This window comes from Crocodylus siamensis, chromosome 1 (genome assembly GCF_052110815.1).
Source record: "Crocodylus siamensis isolate JL-2025a chromosome 1, ASM5211081v1, whole genome shotgun sequence".
Taxonomy (NCBI): Eukaryota; Metazoa; Chordata; order Crocodylia; family Crocodylidae; genus Crocodylus; species Crocodylus siamensis.
In genome coordinates, this window is record NC_143395.1 from 395,299,634 (window position 1) to 395,326,846 (window position 27,213).

The following is a 27,213-nucleotide window of genomic DNA, read 5'->3' on the forward strand; positions in this document are numbered from 1 at the left end:
CAGTTTAGTTTAGTATTCTGTATAAAGGAAGAGCATTGTTTAAACATTTCTTACCATTAGAAAATATGGCACCCTGCGGGAAGGAAAGCTCATGACTATGCTCAGCCTTGCAGGAATACATGGCTTTGGCTTGTCTGAAAGATCAAAATACAAGGTGGTTACAAATAAGTGTGGGGAGCAAGAAGAGAGGAGAATCTGTGATAGGAAAACTGCTTGGATATGACTGTACATGGGGTTGGGAGGCATATGGTGGGGGGCAGGCAATAGGACAGGCAGGGGGAAGTGCGGGGCACATGGCGGAGTGGGCAGGCAGTGAGAGACTGGGCAAAAGCACAGGTGAGGGCAAAGGATTAGGTTTTGGCCTTTGATGCCCTCTTGCTGCTTTTCTTGCCACAATAGTGGGGGGGGGGAGATGGGGGAGTGGTGGGCATGAATTTAAGATGACCCTCCAGTAATTATATTCTATCCATGGAAAATTATAAAGTCTAAAAAAATATAATTTTCCTTGTATAGAATCTAATTATTGGGTGGGGGTCCTCTTAAATTTTAAGTAGTTTTGGATTCAGGTAAATATGGTAATATGCTCAAGGCTTCAAGTAGTAAAAGTGTTCCCCTTTATGATGCTATCAGAGAGTATCCGTGGATATTCTTCCCCAAGGAGGACACGATCTGTTACAGATTTTAATATTTTGACAGTGTGTGTGTGTGTGTGTGTGTGTGTGTGTGTGTGTGTGTTTAAAATAATCTTCTCTGCCTTTCCTTTCATGGAATTAATATTACAAAGTCAACATGACACATTACATTAAGGATAACACAACTTACACACAGATGTCAATTCTCACCCAGCCTGTGAGTGGCTAACATGATACAGGCTGATGTGGAAGGGAAGTAGCGGTATTCTTTTTCCAGCTCAGCATCCATTTTGGGACTAGTCACTAACTGGCACAATGCCCCAGATGAGCAGAGCCATATTCATAGCATCTCACTGTCATAGCTTCAGTCACTGTGGCTAGGTACAGATGTTACACCTACCTTGCTTAAGCAGCCAGAAAGCACTCTAAAGCCATAACCAGCCCCAACTAGATCATCCCAGCCAAGGCTTTGTCTAGCCAGGCCTTACAAACCTCCAAGGATGGAGATTCTACAACCTCCATTGGTAACCTGTTTCAGTGCTTCACTACCCTCCTAGTTAGAAACTTTTCTTAATGTCCAATCTAAACTTCCCTTGCTGCAACTTGAGACTATTGGTCCTTGTTCTGTCATCTGTCACCACGGAGAACAGTTCGGCTCCATCCTCTTTGGAACAACCCTTCAGGTAGTTGAAGGCTGCTGTTAAATCCCCTCAGTCTTCTCTTCTGCAGACTAACTAATCCCAGTTCCCTCAGCTTCTCCTCATGTGCCCCACCCCCTCACCATTTTTGTTGCCCTCCGCTGGACTCTCTCCTATTTGTCCTCATCCTTTCTGTAGTGGGGGGCCCAAAACTGAACACAGTGCTCCAGACGTGGCCTCACCACTGCTGAACAGAGGGGAATAATCACTTTCCTGGAACTACTGGCAACACTCTTACCAATGCAGGCCAGTATGCCATTAGCCTGCTTGGCAACAAGGGCACAGTCCTGGATTATATTCAGTTTATTGTCCATTGTAACCCTTAGGTCCTTTTCTGCAGAGCTGCTGCCCAGCCAGTCAGTCCCCAGCCTGTACCAGTGCATGGGATTTTTCCATCCTAAGTGCAGGACTTTATACTTGTCCTTATTAAAACTCATGAGATTTCTTTTGGTTCAAGCCTCCAATTTGTCTAGATCTCTCAGTTTGTCTAACTCTACCCTCCAGCATAGCTATTACTTTTCCCAGCTTGGTATCATCTGCAAACTTGCTAAGGGTGTACTCTATGCCATCTTTTAGGTCATTGATGAAAATATTGAAGACAGCTGGCTCTAGCACCGACACTTGGGGCACTCCACTTGCAACTGGTTGACAATTAGACATTGAGCCATTGACTATTACCCTCTGAGCCCAATGATCCAGTCAGTTTTCTACTCATCTTACAGTGCATTCATCCAACCCATACTTTCTTAGCTGGCCTGAGAGAATATTGTGGGAAACCATATCAAAAGCCTTGTTAAAGTCAAGGTATATCACATTCCTGGTCTCCTCACACCCATAGAGCCAGTCAGAGAAGGCAATCTGGTTTTTCATAGATTTTATAGCCATTAGGGCTGGAAGGGACCTCGGGAGATCATCGGGTCAGCCCCCTGCCCCAAGGGCAGGAAGTCAGAGAGGGTCAAAGGATCCCAGCAAGATAAGCATCCAAATGCTTCTTAAAGGAGTCCAGAGTAGGTGCTTGCACCTATTCCAGGCCTTGGGGGCTCAGACATTAAGAAGTTTTTCCTTATGTCCAGCCTAAAACGGTCTTGGAGGAGTTTGTGACCATTGGTCCTTGTCATCCCTTGGGGCGCTCTGGTGAACAGACATTCCTTCAGATCCTGATCCACACCCCTGACGTACTTATAGGCAGCTACCAGGTCACCGCTGAGCCTGTGCTTTTCCAGGCTGAAGAGTCCCATGGCTCTCAGCCTTTCTTCATAAGACTTATTCTCCTGCCCTCTGATCACGTGCATGGCTCTCCTCTGGACTCTGGTTGGTCAGGCGTGACTTGCCCTTGGTGAATCTCTGCTGACTGTTCCTAATCACTTTCTTGGATTCCTTGAGAATCTGCTCCATGATTTTTCCAGGGACTGAAGTGAGAGGGTCCTTTCTGTTAGAGTGCTTTATCAAACTTCTTTGCTAAATCCCATGAAGGGTTAATTTAGAGCATGACTGCCGTCATCCCAGGTGTTGTTGCGCAGGGCTGCTCTTTGGCCTAGGAAAGATCTGTGCTCTGCCCGAGCATCATGCCAGGCTAGCTCCACCCTCTCAGCTGTCACTGAACTAAGTCAGTGACAGCCCCCGATACCAAACCTGCATGCAAGCTGGCTGGAGGAGAGGGGGGTTTCTGTCCCAGCAGCTCTGTGGCACACTGCAGCCTGGGCAGGGGGGCTGCGGGGAAAGGAGTCCAGGGTCTCTCTCTCAGCAGCCACCCTAGCTGGGCTGCAGTATGCTGCAACCTGGCCAGGGGGGCTGTGGGAGAAAGACCCGGGCTCCTTCTCCCAGCAGTTACATGGGCCAGGTCCATGTGGCAAAGAGGCTCCATTGCCCCAGGCTCCTGGCTGCAGCCTGGGGAAATGGAGCCTCTCTGCTATACAGATTCCCTCCCTCCTCTTCAAGCTTGCAGACATAGGTCTTGGTTGGGGGCCAGGCTGCACCTATGGGGCAGAGAGGCTCCATTTCCTCTCCCTCTCATTCCCCACCCCCCAGCTGCTGATGCTGACAGCAGCCAGCTGGTGTGTGAGTGGGGCTGGGGAGAGGGGCCCCACTAGCCACCCAGGGATGATAGGCTGCTTGGCTGCTCCCACAGCCTCCTGGGAGGTATGTGGGAGTGCCCCCAGGTTGCTGGCTGCAGCTTGTGCAGGCGGGCTCCTGCCCCACCTCCCCTGCCACCAAACAGCACACATGTGTTTGGTTCTGTCCTGACCTAGTCTAGAGCAGTGGTTCCCAACTTTTTTTATACAGCAGCCTGGTGGGAGCAGGATGGGACATGTGAGGCTGGCTGCCTCCTTCCCAGGGCTGCTCCACCACACGGCTTTTACAACAGAAAACTTCCTGGTGCTGCCCTGCTTGCCCGGGCAGATAGAAAGGGGTCTGAGTGGGGGGCTCATGTTATGATCTGGCAGCCAACCTGCTGCAGCCTGGTAGTGGGCCATGGCCTGGTGGTTGGCAACCTCTGGTCTAGAGCGCTTTGAGTAAAGCGTTATATTTAGAGTGCTTCCTCCTCAGGCTTCTTCAACATTTGGACTTAGCCTACAAGTCTAGATTTTCAGCAGGGGATTTTGTAGTTTTTGAGTGAAGTTGTAGCTGTGATGATCCTGGGAAGATGAGAGAGGGAATGATTCCTGTGTGTGATAGCTCTTTTTTGGACCAACTGCAGAGTTGGAATAGACTTTTTCTTCAGGTCTGAGGAAGATGCAGGTAAAGCAAAGATTAAAAACAGTCCACAGTGCTCTGCAACTGGGGAAGAGAGAAATTCCCAGGGGTAGCAGACAGGCAAGTCACAGAAGAAAGGATAGCTTGATTAGTGGAAGATCAAGGTCTTTCAAAAGGGAAGAAGAGCATTATCACCTGTAATATGAAGAAAGATCATCTGGAGAAGGATTGCCATAAGCCAGTAATAGTGTTCAGTCCTTAGTTCTTAGTCTCCAGCTAGGTAGTTTGTTCCCAGGCTCACTTTTTAAAGGTATTTTGTTAATACTCTTGAGTATGAGTATAGCGAGGTCCGAAAATGAATGGTGGAGTCTTGTGGAAAGAATTCTTTTACATGTATTTATGTCTCTGTCCTGTGACTGTTCATACTAGTGCATAGCTTTAGTCTAGTTTCACCCACATTCTTTCTAGGAGGGCATTTAGTGCACTGGATGATTTTGAGTACGTCAGCTTAGTGGTATCCTACCTGAAATACCTTAGAAAGCCCTGATTTTCAGAATTTTCTTATCAGGCCTTTTTGGACAGCCACCAGTGCAAGTCACACTGAAAATCATGAACATGTCTTTTTGTGGTGACAGTGGACACAGTAAGGAGGACAGCAAGCTGTTTCTGATAGCTCAGCCTCTTGTTTCTAGCAAAGAAGATTCCTCTGGGAGGCAGGGAGCCCTGGGGTCCAGTCCCTGCTTTTTGTCTGACATTCTGTCTGACAACTCCTGAATATTAAATGCATAAGCCATCCCTTGAGCAAGGAATGGGACCTGGTCCTGCTCCCTTGCTCACCCTCTGGCCACAAAGAATTTACATTTCTCTCTGCACAGTGGCTCAACTTCAGCAGAAGGGGTACAGATGACCTCGCTCCAGCCTAGCCCATGCCCTGGGAATGATCCTGGGAAGTAGGAGAAAGTGGTTTGTCTGTAATCTCCAATGAAAATGACAGTAAGTGCTTACATCAGTGTGTGTTCAGCAATCTTTGGGCATGACTACCAGATCAGGTCTGCCAGGAGTTGTAGGCACAGGGATGTCTAGCTCATAAATCCCAAATGGCCTCCCATGGGTTTTATGTATTTAAATGTTCAAGCTTGGCCAAGATGGTGTCTCTTCTGAGCACGTGTAACTCCTTTATACAGAAGGAGGGAACTTTTCAAAATATGTCCACCTCGGGACGGTCAGTGAGACCCTCCTGACCCTTTTGGGTGGGGAAATGGTGGTGGCTGGTGGCCATGTTATGTGTACCACTGAAGTTAAGGGGAACAAACAACACTGTAGCAACCAGGTGTGAGAGCATAAGCCAGCTGGGCCCAGGGGGATTGTTCTGTGAGAAGACTGTGAAGAGAAGCAAGGTCTGGTTGACTAAACCAGACTGTCCTACTGAAAACATTGACTCATGAGGGTTGGGTGAGCTCTTCCTCCTGCTGGCAGCAGGGTAACAAATCTGCCCAGCACCCCAGGATCTGAAAGAGGTTAATGGGAATTATAATATCTTTTCTCTCGACCAGAGAAATGTGTTTCATGCTCTCAGCACCTGCTGGGAAAAAAGAAATCTAATACAAGCACATTGGATCCATTCAGAGGCCCCGGAAGAGGTCTGAATAGTCCATTAAGAGGGTGGTGCCTCCTCCATAAGCAGAGTTTCAGGCAGAAATGACAAGGACTGAGCATTAAGACCTGAAACAGAGTAGAGGTGTCCAGGAGCTGTTGGGTTTTTTCTTTTTCTTTTTTGTTTCCCTTTTGCAGACTCAGGACATAAGGAGTTCTCAGGGAAAGTGAAGCTTGTTTCCAGTTTATTTGCCACTGAGGAGCAACATAATGTACAGGTACTATGATTTATAATGTTTTCTTTGTAAGCTTTCATTTATTGTCTGTGATTCATTTTTTCTTGTTTCATAGTTTCATAGTTGGTCGGGTCGGAAGGGACCTGAGCAGATCATCTAGTCCGACTCCCTGCCATGGCAGGAAAGAGTACTGGGGTCAAATGACCCCAGCAAGATGTTCATCTAACCTCCTCTTAAAGACCCCCAGGGTAGGGGCCAGCACCACTTCTCTTGGAAGCTGGTTCCAGACCCTAGCCGCCCTGACCGTGAAGTAGCGCCTCCTGATATCTAGCCTAAATCTACCCTCTACCAGCTTGTGACCGTTATTCCTGGTCACTCCTGGCAGTACTCGGGGAAACAGTGACTCCCCCAGTGCCCGCTGATCCCCCCTGACTAGTTTATAACAGGCCACTAGATCCCCCCTCAGCCTTCTCTTGTGGAGGCTGAACAGGTTCAGGTCCTGTACCCGCTCCTCATAGGGCCTGCCCTGCTGCCCCCTGATCATGTGAGTGGCCTCCTCTGGACCCTCTCCATGCTGTCGACATCCCTCTTGAAGTACGGCGCCCAGAACTGGATGCAGTACTCCAGCTGCGGCCTGACCAGTGCTGCATAGAGGGGGAGATCACCTCCTTGGACCTGCTTGAGATGCATCTGTGGATGCATGCCAAGGTGCGGTTGGCCTTCCTGATCGCTTCCCCACACTGCCGGCCCATGTTCATCTTGGAGTCAACGATGACTCCAAGATCCTTTTCTGCCTCTGTACTGACAAGAAGGGAGTTCCCCAACCTGTAGGTATGGTGCTGGTTGTTCTTCCCCAGGTGCGTCACCTTGCAGTTGTCAGTGTTGAACCCCATCCTGTTCTCATCCGCCCACCCTTGTAACCTGTCTAGGTCCGATTGTAGCCTATTGCTCCCTTCTAGCATGCCCACGTCCCCCCACATCTTAGTGTCATCAGCAAATTTGAACAGGGTGCTTTTTACCCCCTTGTCCAAGTCACTGATGAAGATGTTGAACAGTGCAGGCCTGAGGACTGAGCCCTGGGGAACCCCACTGCCCACATGTCTCCAGGTCGAAAATGACCCATCCACCAACACCTTCTGGGTGCTGCCCTCCAGCCAGTTGGCGACCCAATTGACTGTGTAGGTGTTGACACCACAGTCCCCCAGTTTTCTTAATGAGACCAGGGTGAGAGACATTGTCAAAGGCCTTCCGAAAGTCCAGGAAGACTATGTCCACTGCTACCCCTGCATCTAATGATTTGGTGATCTGAACCTAGAAGGCCACCAGGTTGGTCTGACAGGACCTGCCACTGATGAACCCGTGTTGGTTGCCCCTAAGCATGAAATCCCCTGCTGGCCCCTCATGGATGTGTGCCAGCATAATTTTCTTGAACAGCTTGCCTGGGATCGAAGTAAGACTAACTGGCCTACAGTTTCACGGGTCCTCCTTCTTCCCCTTTTTGAAGATGGGAACCACGCTGGCTCTCTTCCAGTCCTCTGGCACCACACCAGAGCACCACGAGTGCTTGTAAAGCTGTGTCAGGGGTCCTGCAATGACCTCAGCCAATTCCTTTAGTACTCTAGGATGGAGTTCGTCCGGACCAGCTGACTTGAATATGTCCAGTCCCTCCAGAAGCTCCCTAACTAGTTCCTCACTAACCCTTGGCCTAGGTGCGCCCCACGGGGGGGCGGGGGGCGCTGCTTAGGAAGATGGAGGCAAAGAAATTGTTAAACATGTTGTCTTTGTCGTCTGGTGTGACGATCAAATTTCCTAACATGTCCTGCAGGGGCCCCACATTACCCGGAACCTTCTTTTTACCCCCTATGTATTTAAAAAAGGACTTCTTATTGTCCTTAATCCGGGAAGCTAGTCCGAGTTCCATCTCTGCCTTGACCTTCCCGACTGCCCCCCTGCATCCCTGAGCAACTGCAGTATAGTCATCCCTGGTGATGTCCCCTCTTTTCCACTGGGTGTATGCCTCCCTTTTAGCTAGGAGACATTCCCAGATGCTTTTGGTGAGCTATAGGGGCTTGTGTGCCCTCCTGCTCCCTTTGATCCTCGTTGGGATAAAAATAATTTTGGACATTTTTGTAATTCATTGTTGGTCGCTGAGGCTAATGTAATGCCAAGGGCTCCACAGGTACTGCTGATTTATATATATATATATATATATATATATATATATATATATATATATATATATACACATATATCTATATACACACACATATATCTATATCTATCTATATATATAAAAAAGTAAAACCATCTCACTCTTTTTATATGTATATATAGTGAACCCAGAGGATTTGTGCACTTAACAATTGCACAAGCCTTTCATATACACAGTTGGTAAACTTCAGACAAGTAAATTTTCTAGGAAAAGCAAAGGCAACTATGGCAGGTAACTGGGGAACCTTTTGTTTCAGATCAAAAGGTCTTTGGGGCAGGGACCAAGTCCTTTGTGGATCGCTTATTTCAAAGTAAGCATCTACATTTCAGTTAAGGTGCCATTTAGGCACCTAAAGTCCATTCTAGAGTCAAGAGGACAAGAATTTTACAAAGATGAGTGAAATAAGCCCCAAACCTTTTCCTGCTTCCCTTGTGGTCAATAAGATATTCCAATTTCAGCTTCTGATCAGAGATGAACTGAGAATGTTTGCCTAAAGAATAAAACTTCGTATACCTCTTCCCCCTGACACACACACCAATATATGGACAAAAGCCCCAAAGCTTTGGGCCTTAGTTTTGTTTCTTCCTAGAAGGGTTTTAGACACTGGAATATACAATCTCTTACAGGGCTGAATGATGATGAACTGGCTGCATAAATATGCAAACATGCCAAGATACAAGCAGGTGTGCTTCCAGGTTGACTTATGAATTTTTTTACAAATAATCTCCTCATTACCTTAAGATTTTTTTGCTGCTCTTGTCCATGTATAAAATCATTTTACCAGCCAATGTCATGTACAAACAAAATCATATGTGTGTAATAGTACAGTGACAGACAGAATCTAAGAATATTTCCCTATAGTTTTCTGGCAAATTTTCAGTCTTCTAGTTATCTCCCCTTATACTCCTTTTGTGATTTATAGGACATGGTTTCCTTCAATACTTTTGCTCAGTTGCAGGAGGTAGCAGTAGAAAAAAAACTTTCCTGGTGTAAGGTTTTCTTATTGCGTATGATGACAGACATTTTCTTTTATGATGCTAATGCTTTTTGTCAACTAATGCTGCCAGTAGAAGAGTGTGAAAATAGCACAATCATCCACTGTGGGTCTCTTAAGACGATCCTAATATTCTTTTAAAGAAAAGTGTGTGAGATTCGTTCTGCTTGGGGCATATAAGAGTCAGATAATGGCACCACATCTCTTAATAGCATGTTCTTTCCTTCACTTGACTAATGGATAACCTGGTGTAGAATACATTGGACTCTCAATTTTAAGGCATGGTTTACATTTTGCCTCAATCCCTAATAATGAATTTATGCTAGTTAGCAAAATGTTTGGGTGGACTATCCATATCATATCAGACCATAAATTATTATGGATACTGCATAAATGCCAAGGGTGTAGTAGGCACTTTATACACAGGCCTGAAGATCACATCCATGGTCTATGAACCTGATATACAATGATAAACAATGAAGGAAAGAAGCAGGATGTAACTGGACAAAATTAGCATGACTCTTGCAGGTGAATGATTAGTTAACACTTTCCTGCAGGGAGGACTCAGTTTTAGAAGGCTCTGAGAAGGTGTACTGTAATGTGGAAATGGAAGAAGAAACAAGGGAAACCCACTGCATTAGATAAGGAAACAAATTCCTGATACATAAGGAAATGCACAAGAATGTACAGAAATGAGAGTGGAAGAGGGCATTTAATTACACAGCAAGGTAGGATGTTGAATGGAAATTCAGACCCTTCACACTCTTCCTTATCATCTCTGAGATCTCATTCTAGAATTCAGATTGTGAACCTGTACAGCATGGGCCTTCCTGCTAGCCCATTCTCCAGCTTCTCTCTTTTTCATGTAAATCTGACATCCTCTCTGCTGGGCACTCCAGCCCAGGGACTCCACTTTGAGGCCCCATGCAACAGAAAGCTAGAGAGCAGGAAAACTTTGTTTCAGATCAAAAGGACTTTGGGGCAGGGACCAAGTCCTTGTGAATTGTATAGCACCTATCACAACAGTGCCTCAATTCCCTCCGAGTCTTGGGCAATAGTAACACGTGTTTAGTTTTATTGTGCACCATGGGACTAGATGGACAGGTTGGTAGCTGGGTGCTCAAGCAGATTAGTAGCCTATCCTTAAAGCCAGATAACAAAAGGGCTTAATTTAGGAGAAAGGAAGGGAGCAACAGAGTGGTATGCAAGTAGGGGAAAGCTGTAAATAAAGTCAGAAAGTGGGGGTGGAAAAGCTGTTGTCAGGAATGGTGCATGATCACATCAAAAGTGAGGGTGATAACAGAGAAGGCAACACCCACATGAGACAAAAAAATGAAAATCAGTGGGACTTGTGCTCCAAAATCACAAAGATGGTTGTGTAACCTCATGGGTTGTATGGGTAGCAACCTACCATTTCAGGTGAGAGAGCCAGCAAATAGGCATGAAGGGATGTATTTAGGATTTGATTCTGAGTAAGGAAGAAATAGTTAAAAATTTGAAAGCCAAGGACATTTGTGATTCAGGTTATTAATAAAGGAACACCGGCTTTCCTCTCAACTCTGTCAGTTCTGCTGCAACCAAGACCAGCAGTTATTGAAAGTAGTTACTAGCTGAGGGTTGCTGCTGGCCTATGAAAAGCATAGGCTCAGACCTCAGTCCAAACATAGAAAATTAGGGTTGGAAGGGACCTCAGGAGGTCATCTAGTCCAACCTGCTGCTCAAAGCAGGACCATCCACAACTAGATCATTCCAGCCAGAGCTTTGAGCTGGGTCTTGAAAACCTCCAAGGATGGAGTTTCCACCACCTCTCTTGGTAACCCGTTTTAGTGCTTCATAACCCTCCTAGTGAGAAGTTTTTCCTAATATCCAAACTAAACTTCCCTTGCTGGAACTTGAGACCATTGCTCCTTGTTCTGTCATCTGCCACCACTGAGAACAATTCAGCTCCATCCTCTTTGGAACCAGCCTTCAGGTCATTGAAGACTGCTATCAAATCCCCTCTCAGTCTTCTCTTCCACAAATAAGATCAGTTCCCTCAGCCTCTCTTCAAGACATGTGCCCCAGGTCCTGAACCATTTTTGTTGCCCTCTGCTGGACTCTCTCCAACATGTCTACATACTTTCTGTAGCGGGGGGCCCAAAACTGGACACAGTCCTCCAGATGAGCCCTCATCAGTGCCGAATAGAGTGGAATAATTACTTCCCTCAGTCTGCTGGCAATGTTCCTCCTAATGCAATCCAGTACTCTGTTAGCCTTCTTGGCAAGAAGGGCACACTGTTGACTCATATTTAATTTATTATCCACTGTAATTCCGGGTTCTTTTCCCCAGAGCTGCTGCTTAGCCAGTTGGTTCCAAGCTTGTAGCGGTGCAGGGGATTCTTCCATCCTAAGTGCAGGACTTTGCACTTGTCCTTGTTGAACCTCAAGATATTTCTTTTGGCCCAGTCCTCCAATTTGTCTTGGTTACTCTGAATCCTAGCTCTACCCTTGAGCCTATCTACTACTCCCCTCAGCTTGGTGTCATCCAGGAACTTGCTTAAGGTGCAATCTATTTCATCTTTCAGATCATTAATGAAGATATTGAACAAAACTAACTCCAGTATCGATCCTGGGGCACCTCACTTGAGACTGGCTGCCAATTAGACATTGAGTCATTGAATAGTACCTGTTCAGCCTGACGATCCAGGCAGATTTCTATCCAGCTTACAGTCCATTCATCAAACCCATGCTTGCTTTCAAGAATGCTGTGGGAGACCATATCAAAAGCCTTGCTAAAGTCAATGTATATCACATCTACTGCTTTCCCCACTTCCACAGAGCCAGTTCTCTCATTATAGAAGGCAATCCAATTGGTCAGGCAGGACTTGCCCAGGGTGAATCCATGCTGACTGTTCCTAATCATCTTCTCCTCCAAGTGCTTACAAATGGATTCCTTGAGGACCTGGTCCATGATTTTTCTGGGGACTGAGGTGAGACTGACTGGTCTAATTCCTTTGATCCTCCTTCTTCCTTTTCTTAAAACTGTACACTATATTTGTCCTTTTTCAGTCATCTGTGACCTTGTCCAAACACTATGAGTTTTCAAAGATAATGGCCAGTAGCTCTCCAATTGCATCAGTCAACTCCCTCAGCACTCGGAGATGCATTGCATCTGGTTCTATGGGCTTGTATATATCCAGCTTTTTTAAATAGTCCCTAACCTGCTGTTTCATCACTGAGGGCTGCTCACCTTGTCCCAAAACTGTGCTGCCCAGTGCAATATTCTAGGAGCTGACAATCACTTCCTCGTGAATAGAAAGGGCATGGAGGCTGATCTACCCTTGATTAATCCCAGTCCAGCAATGACATACACTGAAAGTTTTGTATATGAGCCTATACAACTACAGCATGCTGTGTTTTACTGTATGCTTGGAGTCTCATGGTGCAATATGCTTAAAGCAGTTTTACTTGAAATATAGACATCTTAGAATTGCACACTGTGTTCCAGCTGTATTGAGAGCAGAATGCACAGGGATACTGTGATGCTGCTATCCTTACCTGTATGTTCTAATAGTACTAAGTTACAAAAGCTAGCTCTAACTCAGCTGGGATACCAAGTGACAGGCAGTCCAGAAATGGATAGATGAACAAGGGTGAAGGCAAGGCAAAGTCACAGCTTACAATTCTTCTAATGATGTAGCTCCTGTACAAGGGTTAATGTGTTTTCTCCCTTTCTTTGTTAATATTGCAAATATATTTGTATTTTTAATGAAATCACATACCCTCTCCAGTAGGTTACTATGTATGCAGAGATCAAAAAATTACATTTTACATTTAACAGGATAAGGGGACACTACTAAGGCACAAGTCAGCCCTCATGTGCATAGTACATATGCAAGGTAAGCAAGAACTAGTTCCAAATTAATCCCAATTGCAGGGTCCAGGCTGAAGTAAGAAGTGCTGAAATAAACAGCTCAACTACCTTTCTTGCTTCTCTTTTTGCCTGTTCCTTGTTATCGTTATTCTGCTTTCTTATAAGGGCTGGAGTAGAAGAGCTATTAAGCTTGCCAGCCTTTTCTGCCAGCCTTTTCTGCTTTGTTGCTTCTTATCTGCTCTCCATCCCCATTATGAAACAGTACAACTGTATTTTTTCTTTGTCAGATCCTTACTTCTCACATGCTTTATAAATGTAAGTGCAGGCTTTGAGGGAACAACAGACTTAGGAGCTAATAAGGTGGGGGGTGGTAATACAAAATGGGGAGAAAGAGCAGGGACTCATGGAGATGGAACAATATGGGAATAGGACATATTAAAGCTAAATGGGATCTGGACCAGGACGTCTTTTCATTTCCTCACCCACCTCATCCTTCCCAGGTCAGTAGCTTGCTCCCTTCTCTCCCCTTTGCTCTGGTTTGTGCTACATTGGCCTGAGGCATGCTGCTGCCTGCTTTCACTCCTTTCTCCCTCACAGAACTACTGTCACGTTTTGGCATCTCAGAGTGATCAGCTTTCTCCTGAGCTAGGACCAGCCTTTTACGGATAGGCAGTCAGCAGGCAGACAAGGACATTATGTTCCCTGCATCTTCCTATCTGCCTGTTTCCATGCTATCCTACAAACCACCTACTATGGTTCCAGCATCTATCGGCATTGCATGTTACCGTAGTATTTTGCTATTGCTTGGCAGTTCAATTGGGAGTAGGTTTCCATTATGCTAAGGGTGTACATGTCCTTGTTTCCCACCCTTCTAGCCCCTTACCTTACAATGTAAGGGACTAAAAGGGTAGGAAGGAGAGAGACATCTTTCCTATGCATTTGTTTGCCTTAAATGATGTTTTTAGTTTGTAATTAAGTAAATCTTTGCTTCTTAACTGTGCCATTGAAGACAGGTTGATTTATCTCAAATCACGACAGAAGTGAGACTGAAGGCATCTTTTAGAATTATAGGAAAGGGGAGCTAAAATGATCTCACGGTGTCATCTAGTTCAGCCCCCTGCCCAAGTCAGGATCTTCCCTAACTAAACCATCCCAGCCAAGTGTTTACCAAGCTGAAATGCCCTGGATATCCTTTCTTAAAGATGGGTACTATATTTTTCCTTTTCCAATCATCTGGGATCTCAACTGACTTCAACAAATTCTCAGAGGATAGCCAGTAGCTCTGAATGCACCTCTGCCAATTCCTTCAATACCATTTCATGTGGGCCTACCAACTTGAAAGCATTTACCCCTAACCTGTTCTTTTCTTACTCTAGGCTGTTTGTCTCCTTCCCAATCTTAGCTGTCAACTGCACTCAGCATCTGGTAGCTGTCCCTAGGTAAAGACTGAAATGAAAAAGGTATTAAGTACTTCAGCCTTCGCTGCATCATTTGTAACTAGACTGCCTTCTGCATTACATAAAGGCAGTGCCTAAGACCTCCTGGTTTTTGATCCGAAACTACTTATTCAAGGTATGCTTACTAACTTCTTTCCTGGGAAATAAGCCAGAAAGAAATGGGATGTGGAAAGAAAAAATAAAGCAGAATGAAAGGAACAGTTGAGACAACAGTGTGAGAGGAATGTTTACTAGTTCAGTGTCTGCTCTAGTGGAAATAAAGTGTCAAGATGAAATCAACTTTACTCCCACTAAATCTATAACCCGCTGAAGGGAAGATAGAAGATCACAGTTTTTCCCCGGATAGACATTAAAGGAAGATGTGGTGGGAAAGACAGAGAACCCTGATTAGGCTTATGCAAAACTAACTTTAATAAATGTATGCAGTTACCAAGGCAGTTTGCTCTCTAGGACTTTCTCTCTCTAACTGTCATAATATACAGGACGGAGAATCAATAGCCAAGCTGTTTATATGTGTGAGATCATTGCAGGAAGAATAAACTTGATAAACCACAAAATGTTTGCACAGTGGTTGATATTGCTTCCCTTTCCTCTATTTCACTGTTTGTAATCAGCTCTCCTTTATGCTTTAACTAAAATTAAAGATGCTGGGCACTTACCGTCCTGAAGAAGCTTGTTTAAGTGAACCGGCACTTTCAAACATCTGGGCTCTTGCAGCCACTCTGAAAATGAAGTTAAGAGGCAAGTTAAACTTGTCTTAAATGTACAGCATGATTTCAATTTTGGCCTAAACAGTTGCACAAGCCAGGAAGGGTTATTTTATTTTATGAACTGTTTACTTGATTTTAAACACATACAGTTCTTTTTATCCACAAGAAAAGTGTTAGGAAAAATAAGTCCTATGTTGAATTTTGGCCACATTTCATCCAGTCTTAAAAACATGCCAAACTTTAAGCACTTGGGTAGTTTTCACTGACTTCCAATTGGGGCACCTGCTGAAGGATCTTGCCAAATCAACACACCTGTAAATAGTGGCTAAAAAACAACACAAACAAGACACACTCCTATCATTCATCATTCATATTGATGGTCTGTCACTAAATATATCTGAAATGAGCAACATTTGGGGTCTAATAAAGGGGGAAAGGGCATCAACATTTCTGGGGTTTATTCTCAGTTCTGTCACTAACATGCTGGGATGTTGGGCTAATCAGCCAGACTGTGTATGCTTGGCTTAACCTGTGAAAAAACATAATGATACCTTTTCCAATTTAACAGTGTGTGGTGAGTCTGAATCGGAGTGTGCACAATGTTTTTGGAGGTCTTTGTGATACCCAGTGTGACTTCTGAAAGTCAAGTCATAAGTAAATTTCAATTTATATTTTGTGATGTATTTAATCACAAGAAAACTAACCCCACTTTGCCAAAACAAAGGTTTTAACTGTAATCATGTAAGGCAACAGTATAGAGCAGTTTCAGAGAAGGGTGTTTTTATTTCTTACTTTAATTTCTGATTCAGAAATGCAAGACATGATGAACCACATCACTTTATTTCTTGATAAGCTGCCAGTGTAGTCAATGGCCCTGCTGGCTCTTAAAATAATAAACTACCAAAGAGGCAATGATAAGAATGATTAGAGCAAGCAAATAATAGTCAAACTGTTTACCTCCTCCTTCCAGGCTCTAACGCCCAGTAAAGTACAAAGAAGTCTTTCCACTTACTTCAATAGGCTTTGAGCCAGATTCCATTTGCCCAGTTTGGGAAGTTTATGAAACTGGATGAATAATTCATGTATGCATAAATATTCAAATAAATGTTCACAGATACTTCATCTATCATTCCAGTTGTACAATACTGTAAAAAATCTGTTTCCATAAAATCTGGATGACTTACACTGATCCTGGCCTCTGATAGCCATTACTTGATGCAGTATCTAGTCTTAATCTCCTACACATTTTTGGTGGCAGCTCAGGATTAGGTGGAGCTTTTGGTGTATCTTTTGCATCTATTGAGGATAAGCTCTGCACAGATCCACTGAAGCTTTTGTTACCTAAAGAAAATGACCAGAGTGCATAGAACATTAAAGCACATAGAGCTCTTATTAAAACCTGCAAATACAGAACAAAGAAGGATTTTTCAAAGAATAAAATAGGGACAGTATGTACTGAGAGAAAAGGCAGTCTATCAGGTGGAAGCATCATATCACCAGAATAGAAAATAAAGATATTGAAATTTTGAGAAATATTTAAGATTATTATGCTGTATTGAATGGATTGTGTCTGTTTTAAACACTTACAATAAAAATGTGACAATCAAATGCTACAAAAGGAAACTTTCTTCAGTTTTGAGCATCCATAGATGATTTCTGCATTGTTTAAACTTAAAAGGTTTTGGTAATTAATAATTTCAGCTTGTCTAAAATAACATTTGGTTATACTATCTCAATAAAATTGAACATAATTTTCAAAGCTTGGATTCTACCTGTAAAAAAAAAAGCTCTGGGTGGGAGAGGGTGGTAGGATAAGTATTGTTCCAAACTGTACAGACACTGTTGATGCTTTTTAAACTATAAAAAGGTGCAAGAGAGAGGAGTCTTACAAACAACTATCAAAAAAGAGTAGAGTATACAGAAACATTTCAAAACTTAGTAGCCTTCTGACAACCTACACCCCTGTAGCCTTCCAATGCACTTCTTTTATTTCCTGGGTGCACTGCACCAAATATCCTGCTAGAACAACTTCAAGAAACACAGAGGACTTACCTTCAACTGAAGGGATTGACCTGAGGGAGGAAGCTGAAGATCTTTTCAACCCAGTCAGACCATAAGGTCCCTTTTTGGTCAGATCTATTGGTGGAGACATATTCTCTGGACCAGTGACAGAAGCTACACTTTGGCAGTCTGACTCCACATCTGTTTTTGTTGCGTCCTCCTTAGAGGAAGATTCTGGACTTGTGGTCCAAAGACCTGAGCTCTTCTGCCCATTGGAAGAAGGGGGGGATGCAATCCATGGAATTCCTCCTGACTTTTCTCTGGGCTGGGATGATGCAGATTTTGTGGTGCTGTTTTGTTCTGATGAGTGAGAAGAGAGCGACTCTATGCTGCCCATGGGAGTGCTGTCTGGACTGCTGCTGTATGAATCACCTGGAGAGGAGAAGCGAAATGTAGAAAAGAAACACTGGGTGTGTGTGAATTTCTAGAGGCGTACATTTTCCCAGGGCCATTGGTAGCCTCTGGAGTCTCGGCCATGACCAACATCATTAGTCCACGTATTTTTACAGATAGCTTTTCTAAAGACAGAATGGTATTTTGTTAATTTGCATTTCAGTTGGGCAGTTGTTTTATAACCCCTTTTACATGGAAGGATGCAGTCAGGTACTCCTGGGATGGCTTTCACCCTAACTATAGACTACTGTGGCAATGCATATGATTTAGGAGATATACTGAAGTCTTTGGGTCTCTATTTCAGAACATCAACTCTTACTACCCTGTTTTAGTTTGAACTTTAAAGGCTTTTTATACATTACATCCCTCATAATTTTCCCCATTTCACATACAACCCCTGACTCAAATGGCTACAACTGTGTAAGAAACATGAGTGAACTAAACAGATTGTGAAGGATTAGGCAGACTGCCAGATACTTTGCACTTGCAGGTCTTCCATTAGGACCTAATAGGTTTTAGACAATTTCTTAATTTCTGGAGCTGGTGGATCTGAAGGACTTGAGACTTGCTACAGATTGAGACTGCCTAACCTCAAATGACCAGAACTGAAGTTGGGATGAATTTTCATCCTATGCGTAAGAATGGGCAGAAAGGTCAGCATAGAAGAAATAATGCTTGCTACAAATGTAGTCCTAGGAAACTAAATTTAACCTATGGAACCAGTAAATGGAGACTGTTATGTTGTATTACTGCTGGAAAAGAGTAAAACAAAACAGTTTTATCTGTTTTTACAGGGAGTGGTAATTTTAGCATTGTTCTTCCACATCGATGTCTAGAACATGGTATTTAGTAGTTTGCTTTTGGGAATGGGCTAGTAGATATGCATTAGAAAAATGGTCCAGGGGAATGGCAAGGGTTAATTGATTTTTAAAAGCCTGTTTGTGATGAAGTTTCCTTCAAGGCCCACTGTGCTTGAAACAGGCAAGCAGCAAGCAGGCACACAGGCTGGGAAATAGAAGATATGCACCACATTGTTCCATAACATGAACAGTATACCCAAACAAAGATAAGGGACTCTGCGGTAACAGTGCCAAACTGCAGAGCCCTTGGGATTTCTGGTTTTGGTAGGTGGAGAAACTGGTAAAAGCCCAAATTAGGATGTGTACATGTGATGGGTTTATGAAGAAATATGCTGTCCAGAATGTGAACAGTATGATGCCCAGAGATGAAGAGTCATCACAGGGGGGGAAAAGGATACACACAGAGGGATTTCTGAGCAGCAAAGGGTGCTAGAGAGGGGAACCTGAGGTCACCATGGACAGAGGGAATACCACCAGCCTGTTTCATGCAACGCACTGGAGGAGGAAGTGTGGGGGTGGGACTCGGCTTTCAACTTCCAGGCTGTTGACATCTGACATCCAAGAGACAACCTCTAAAGAACTTGAGACTTGCTACAGACTGAGACTGTGTATCCTTGGATGACCAGAACTGAAGTTAGGATGAATCTCGTGTACTGGCCAGAGGTACTGTTACCCTGATGACACCTCTAGGACTGATAGATATAGAATTGTTTGCATTATTCTTATCTATCACTGTGTCAACAACATTTTCCTATTATCAAATGGAGAGGTTGTGGTCGGTCTGAGGGTTTGGGTCTGCCCAGCACAATATATCTGTGTCATAAATCCAGTGTGAACACAAATGGCCAGGCTGTAAGGTGACTGAGAAAGCTTGATATCTGTTTTGATCTCCCTCTCATATTACAAATTGCAGATATGTTGATGAGCCTACTCTGGGGTTGTTCATGGTAGCCAGTCTTAACAATGCTTGAAACAGAAGTCTTGACTCACGGGTGATCCCAGAGTAGTTTTTTTGGGTGCATTTCCAGGTTTGGAGAATGAAAGAGGAAGCTGGTGGGTAGGGTGTCCTAAAGGCTGCAGTATGCTGCCACAGTGATGTGGATATGCCATAGTTAGAAGGCACTGTTAATCAGGGCATGTTACAGAAGGAACTGAATGTCCTTGTGGACTGGAGTAATAAAAACAGGATGAAATTGAACAATATAAATGCAAAGACATACATTTTGGGATTGATAAAAAGGATCTCTGCTAAATCCTAAGAGCTCATTATTTGTAGGTGACTGAGTAAAAGGGGAAAGATAAATAAATAAATATAAGTGTATTAGTTTCTCTCAGGATGATTATGACTGAGCTGGTATTATGTCAGTGGTAAAAGCAAACCACAATCTGTACAATCTATCAGGTGCAATATTTCCAGTAGAGAAAGGGAAGTACTAACGCCTTCTTGAAAGAAGGCATGAATACACATTGGGCGAAGATTCACGGGAGGGAGAAGAGCAATTTATGCTAAAGGACAATGTAGACACAAGAACAAATCAGTGTAAACTCTCCATGAAAAAATGTAGCCTAGAAATTCAAAGATGGTTTCAAACCATCTGAACGACCTCTTCAATCAGAATAATGGGGCAAACCCCCTAATGAATCAAAGATGGAGCTTTATCAATCAATGAACAGGATTCTCTAATGTCTTACAATGGCAGGGGGCTAGATTTGATTACTCGAGAGGTCCCTTCCCTATGTTCCTTTGTCTATAACATCAGACAGGTTGTTCTTAAAACTGCATGCATAACTGAGAATTAATCTATGGATCTTGCTACTCTGCAATTGGGTGGTCCTCTGTAACCCAGGTTCTTTGTCTGAAGAGCAAAACTAAACTCAAATGATTCTACATGAATGAGAATCTCTCTCCAATCTTTCAGTTCTAATCCTCAAAGGGAATTTACAAAACACCTTCCACAGACAACCCTACAGACTTTACTTCATCAACCTACTGAATACAAAAAAATCATGTATATTTAGTCCATGATTTTTTGGACTAAAAAAATCCATACATTGGACTAATAAATTCAGACATTGGATTTATGACATACCTGCCTAACATCCGACTCCCAGGTACCGCTCCACTATTTATGAGCTACATTCATTCCCTGCTCCCCACCAACCTGTCTCTCACCCATTAATCTCTGACTCCTTAATTTACATTGTCACTGACTGCCTGTCTTGCATGCATACCAGCCTCTGGCTTCTTTACTACTCATTCCATCCAGAAAGAGCACAGACCAACTGCATATACTTCCTCAGCCTGACGAAGGGTGTTTGTACTTGAAAGATTGCAAAGAAGAATTTTTCCAACTATTTGAGTTGGTCTAATAAAAGATACCAGATTTACCCAAAGAACTGAGTCAATCTACATTAATGAACTATTCTAGGTTGCCTTTTCCATTGTGGCGGGACCAGCATATTAGTAAGAGTTGCAACCTTATTATGATCTATCTGTGTGCCTTGCTGGATTAATTTTTCTTTCAGGAATGTTTCATGAAATTAACAGGGGTGTAGGTTGTGTTGGTCTAAGGACACAGGCAGACAAAGATCTTTGGGTGAATCTGAAATCTTTTATTAGACCAACTTAAATAGTTGGAATAAAAAATTTAAGCAAGCTTTCAGGTTTAAAAACCCATCATCAGGCTGAGGAAGTTTCTGCAGTTGGTGTGTGCTCTTCTTGGATGGAATGAAAAGTAAAGGAGCCACAGGCTGGGCTGGGCTGCATACAAGACATGCAGTCAGTGAAGATGTAAACTGAGGAGTCAGTGAGGGAGATACAGGCTGGGTGGGGCAGGGAGAGAAGGAGGATGAATAGTGGAGAAATTTATATTTTTATTTATTTAGATTTACTTCTTTTTAGTACTACTGAAAGATTCTTGCCATGCTTGTGTACTGTTCCCCAACCAAAATGTCATTATATAGCTCTTAATACCTTCATCAAAAATCCATTTTATTTTCTGGCAAAATAACTTGGTTGCTGAACACAACCCAATGGCATTCTGAGGAAACAGTATCTCTCAGAAGCAGTTTTGAATGTGAACAAATACACGCTCCGATTTTCTAAGGGCACCTGCCAAACTCTGCTGCTGCATCTGGTGCAGATAAATACTTGGCATCAGCCATCCGTCCAACATTTTCTTCACTTGTAGATAGCAGAAAATGTTTCTTCCTCCTTTACATCTGGACCCCAAAAGAATTAAATAATAAGTGAAGTACTGCCTCTTTCCCCCCAGCTACCACTACCAGTGAGTACTCCTCTCTCTTAGTTCTTCTGTTCACTCTCTGATCCTCCAGAGCATTAATCCTATCCAGCTTTTCTTCTTGCCTCAGTCTTAAAATGGGAGGAAATTTCTGAGACCACGACTCATGCTATGCTCTGGCATTTTCACCCCCATTATAATACTCTTTTTGCAGCCTCCCAATTCTTTGAACACAGCCCCAATTTCCTCAGTTATTTTGGTCCCTGCCTCTCAAATGAATGCATCATCCCAATGAAAGTCATTTTAATAATCGGTATTTTTCTTTCGTATGATCTAAATAAATCCTTCCCAAGCAGCTATATACCCATACATTTACTTTGCCACTTAAAATCATATTAAAATAGAGCTGGAAGAGACATCAGCAGATCACTTGGCCCAACCCTCTGATAAGGACAAGAACAACTCGAGCTAAACCATCAAGTGTATGCCTTTATAATATTTATAATCTTCACAGGACAGAGGATTTTACACCCTCTCTAAGTAGTCTGTTCCAATGTTAAACCATGCCCATAATGAAAAAAAATCTTCCTTGAACCTAAATTTCCGTTTTTGCAATTTGAGACCATTATTCCTTGTCCTTTCTGTCTCCTGTGGCCACAGAGAAAAGTCTGTATAATTGCCCTTTGAGGAGCCACTTGTGGTATCCAGTGTTACAAAGTACTCTGTGGTACACTTATCTCAATCTAACCTCCACGTGATTTAAAACGTACTCTACAAGCTGTAATATAGTAAATGAAATACGTGGTTCACTACTTTTGCTCTTAAAATGATCTTTAAGTTTGGAAATGAGATAATACAGCATTTTACTTCACCAATAAAAAGTACACTTGAGTCAAGAGTTCAGAACCATTATACAGCTTTTTTGTGCAGATGGAATTAATTGTATGGTCTCTGTCCTGTTCCCAATATACAGCTATCTATGCCATCAAGGGCACTACTGCCTGGTCCCAGTCCCACATTCACTGATAGCCCAGTCCTGAGGTGGGGGAAACGGGCAGCCTGCACTCACCCAGGCTTATGTCTCAGTGTCTACCCAGCTCTCCTTACCCCTCTGCAGACTGGAGTGGGAGGAGAGAGGAGCTTTATGGGATGCTGAGAAACCCCGTCTAGTGCTAAGATACACTATACAAACAATACATGCAAAACATAACATTGCAGGGAAGTTCCTGTAATGTTCAAGGACATTCATACAGGAACACTTGTGCAGTGCTACAGGCGATGTGCATGTCTGTCCCCTTGACTTTTGTAGAACAACAAGGTGGTATGTAGTGCTACAAATGTATTGTCTGCCCACAGCCTAACCCACCTAAATATAGACAAGTCTATTAGTTATACCCATAAAAACACCAGAGATTATCCATCTCCACTGGGGACCTTCAGTGCTGGCCTTCTATAGCTGCCTCTTTGCTGGCACCTCCATTTTCATCTGACTAGATCTAACCCTTTTCATACCTTATGGTAGTCCAGGCACCTTGCCATGATAGGAACTGTTGGAGGCTGCTCTGCTTAATTTCCCTTTTTTGGACATTCTGTTACCAGTCCAAATTGCTTGGAAGGTATTAATTAGACAAGATGACTGTTGAAAGTACAGTTCCTGAGGGAGATGATCTATTTTTTCTTTTACAACCTGGCCTAACACCAGATTGCCAATATTTAATCTGCTAAATGCCCTCCCCAATCCACCAAACTTCATGGTCAAAACAGCAGAATTCAGAACTTTACTCTTACATTGACTGTGCTGTCACAGGGTTTCTAGGAAGCTTCATGTGAGTACTTCAAGAGACCATGCAGTCACAACCTTTTTCAATAAATAAGCAGTTAGGCCACAGGCACAGATTTAGCCTGTCTAGCAGCCCTTGCTGGTTTGCTTCCAGATTCTCTTTAAGTTATCAGCCAAATCAAGGTCAGGTTTTTTTGTTTTTTAGTATTGCCATTATGAGAGAGAGAATTTATTTTCTACTCAGTGGGCATGTCTACACTTGTATTTATGCTGACTTAAATTTACTGCGCAGCAAACTACTGTGCAGGAAGTGGGAATAGGCCAACATCTATACATGCAGGCTTGAAAGCGCATTAATGCTGTGTGTGGACTGATTTGGGACTAAAATTAGTGCCAAATCAGTCCACACACACAGTGTTACTGTTCAGTAAGACGTCTACAGGTATGTTACTGTGCAGTAATTAATTGGATGTAAATTTGATACCCGCATGATGCAGGTATTAAATTTAAACTCAAGTCAGCATAAGTTGCCATATTTACTGTGCAGTAGAGATGTGCACATGCAGATGTGTGCCCATTCTGTACAGTAAGTTCAGTTACTGTAAATGTACAAGTGTAGACATGCCCAGTGAAGGCTGAATATATTTACTAAACCGTTAACTGCTTTACACCATGATACTGATTTCAAATGTAGTTCTTATGTCTTGTGGCTTGTCAAGGAGATATCATAATACTGCCATAAAAAGTGAAAGGTGTAAAGGAATGTGCTAAGAATGTACATTTTTTGCCTACTTACTTTATAAGGCTCAAAGACTGGGAATTATGGATTACCTGGGGTCAGGAAATTAACTGTTAAGATGCTCTGGGACACAGTGTCAGGTGCTTTAATTAGTGAGCTTTGCTAATGAAAAGCACCCATACATCAGTATCCCCACAAGTCCCCATGCTGAAAATATGGTGGTGGGGCACTCTGAACTAAAGCTCACTGCATGTGTTTTATTTCAACCAGCACATCGGAGCAGGCTCCCAGCATGTCTGTAGGAGCCCTCAGTGATTTCTAAGTAAAGCATGGTAGTTGGACCAAATTTGCCACATAAGTATCCCCAGTGGAAGAACACAGGACTTTATAGCATCACTGGAATTGAAACTATCCAGAAAACAACTGGTACCAGTTTAATAGTCCTTCACTCTGTATCTGGAAACAACAAGCACCAGCACAAAAGACAGACAGACAAAAGGTAGACATATTGCTGCTAATAGGTGGTTTTGAAACACTTGATGGTTTCAGTATTTACAGTTAACTGAGGCAAAGGAAACTGACTGAAACTGTATTACAGAAAATTGAGGAATACTTCATGCTATGGGGAAATGAAACGTATGTATGATATGATTTTAAATAGACAGTACAGAAAGAAAGTGAAAATATAAAAGAGTTTGAGACTGCTCTAAAGTGAAATAATTAATCTTGAAATTCTTAAGGGATAATACATGATGATTGGGACCTAGGAATAAATATCAGAAAGACTATAGAAGGACCATAATTAACCCTCGATAAACCCTTACTTAGATTTTGTCAAGTAAAGAAATGCTTAGTTAGAATTTGTCAAGTTACAATTTGTCCAGACTGATGCTTACTGGAAGTAGAGAGTCCTCTGACATCACTGGCATAATAGCTAATCCAAAATACTACAGTAACAGAAACCAGAGGCAAAGTCAAAGGGTACAAACTATACTTACATAGGTAGACAGGTGGGCAAAGACAGACAAAATAAAAACAGAAGATGGAGCTGAACACACTGCAGATTTGCTACAAATAAGCATTCAGTAAGTTTGAACCAACAATTCCATTGCTTACTAATTACCAACCTGGAGGCCGAAAGAACAGGGATGGAGAGGTTATCTATAAGAACGGAGAAACTTACTATCGGGGTCTGCCAAACATGGGGTATATCTTCCTTTAGGCTTGCGTGTGCCTGTGGAGAGACATATAGCTCTTGACCTTCTGGAACCTGAACGGGACTGAGGCTGGGGAAGAGGAATATTGGGGTCCGGTGCAGTGTGAAATATCTGTATGGCAAAACAAAAAAACATACTAAGAATGAATCATATTTTTCATTTCCCACTTACTGTTGCACCTGTTAAGAATGTTATAAAATACAGAGGCATAACATGTGAATAATGCTCCTGGGGCAGACCTCTCTCACTGTTCCTCACAAGGCAGCAAGCAGAGCAGTAGAAAGCAGTTGGTGCAAGCAGTGTGTGTCAGGAAGTGCAAGGTTTTCTGGGAACTGCAGTTCCGTAGTGTGGCTGTGGAGTTTGCTGTTGCTGCTGAGGGAAATTTTCACCCCATTGTTTTGTCTGTGTGGCACACAATAGATCCCATTAGCTTCATGTGTTGAAGAGGCTTAATACACATGCCCAGAAGATAAGGCCTCCATAGTAGCAAGAAAGGAAGGAGGGTGATAGAATCCACATGGACAAGAGATCTTAAAAAATTATGAATACTGTATATTAAATAGTCATTCTTTCTGTTTCTAGTGATTGTCTGCCTAAGTTCCACGTTTGTTGACTTCAAGCAAATTACTAGGAGTCCCACATAAACAATGACTGTATGACAACCCCACCAGCGTGGGAATCTAGTCTGGAAGCCTTTGTCAAGCAGTAGTGTCTTGTAAGGATCAAGGTGAGGGCCAAGCTTGATGAAGACACTTGACAGGTTTCAGAAATGAGACTTATTTCTAACACCTCTAGTGGAATGAGTGCTGTTGCGGCAAGGTGGCTCAAACAAAGCTAACCTGTTTTGAAGTAGTTGGAGACTTCCCTAGATAACCTCAGATATGATATTACCTGACCCCCTCTACATAGACCAAAAGCAGTCTAGGTGGGTTTTTTACATTAATATAATGACCTTACTAAACCTTCATAATAAAGTACATGAAGCTTAGCTTATCTGTGGTTTAATGGGGCTTGGGATAATTAAGTGGGAGATAAGCACTTGGTTCAGAAGTAACTCTTGTTCAACTTGGAACAGAACCTTGAAAAGATGCCTGAATCATGTGGTTTTTACGGAAATATGAAGTAAAGAGGACCCACCATGAAGACCTGAATCTCCCCTACGCTCTGAACTACAAATAAACCTAGACACTAGTATCCATGACCAGACGGTCCGCGGTACTAGCTGTATCATTTGAAGACATAACCCCTAAGGCCAGTGCAAAGTATTAAGCATTCCCAGGCCTCTTTTCATACATTGATCAAAACTAGTTCTAACCAATTATTAAAACACATTTGGGTGGCATCTTCCACATCCTACAACCTTCCCACCAAATGCAGACACCTATTTGGCAGGTCACTCTGATCTTTGTGTTGGTGTTCTGGTCTGGTTTTATCAATTTACTCCCTATCTGTTGGTTTTGGAGGTTCCAAATTAATTAGTTACTTTATCATAATTTTTGTGGAAGCTTATGGTATGCCTAATTTTATATTCATTGGGGCCTACTTCAGTTCATGCTGTTATCAGAACCTCTGTGTGATTTGTAAAATGCACTGATTAATTGTTATATTAATCCATACTTCAGTGAGGTCTAAAGCTATCATGGGTAAGACAGAAACGAGGGATAGTTGGGTCCACTCACAGTCCTCTGTGTTCTCAGGTGGGGCATGAGACCTCTGTCATGCAGACATGCCCCAAGAGACTCTGCTGGCCAAAATCAATCGACTTTGGGAACATGGAATCAAGAGAGTAAGCCATGAAATCACTCCAAGAAGGAATTTTTTTTATCTGAAAATACCCCTTAA

At 43.0% G+C, this 27,213-nt stretch overlaps 1 protein-coding gene across 2 annotated transcripts in view; it reads right to left on the reverse strand.

Moving 5' to 3' along the window:
• The window catches only part of ARHGAP42 (Rho GTPase activating protein 42), a 313,916-nt gene that overhangs the window by 7,144 nt on the left and 279,559 nt on the right, over positions 1-27,213 (reverse strand). For both annotated transcript variants that reach the window (XM_090030242.1, XM_090030234.1), the window contains exons 19-23: positions 25,338-25,482; positions 17,132-17,512; positions 16,264-16,420; positions 15,029-15,091; positions 55-134 (exon numbers count right to left, since the gene is read on the reverse strand). In XM_090030242.1, the coding sequence (XP_089886368.1) occupies positions 55-134; positions 15,029-15,091; positions 16,264-16,420; positions 17,132-17,512; positions 25,338-25,482 (826 nt within the window). The remainder of the gene's footprint in view (positions 1-54; positions 135-15,028; positions 15,092-16,263; positions 16,421-17,131; positions 17,513-25,337; positions 25,483-27,213) is intronic.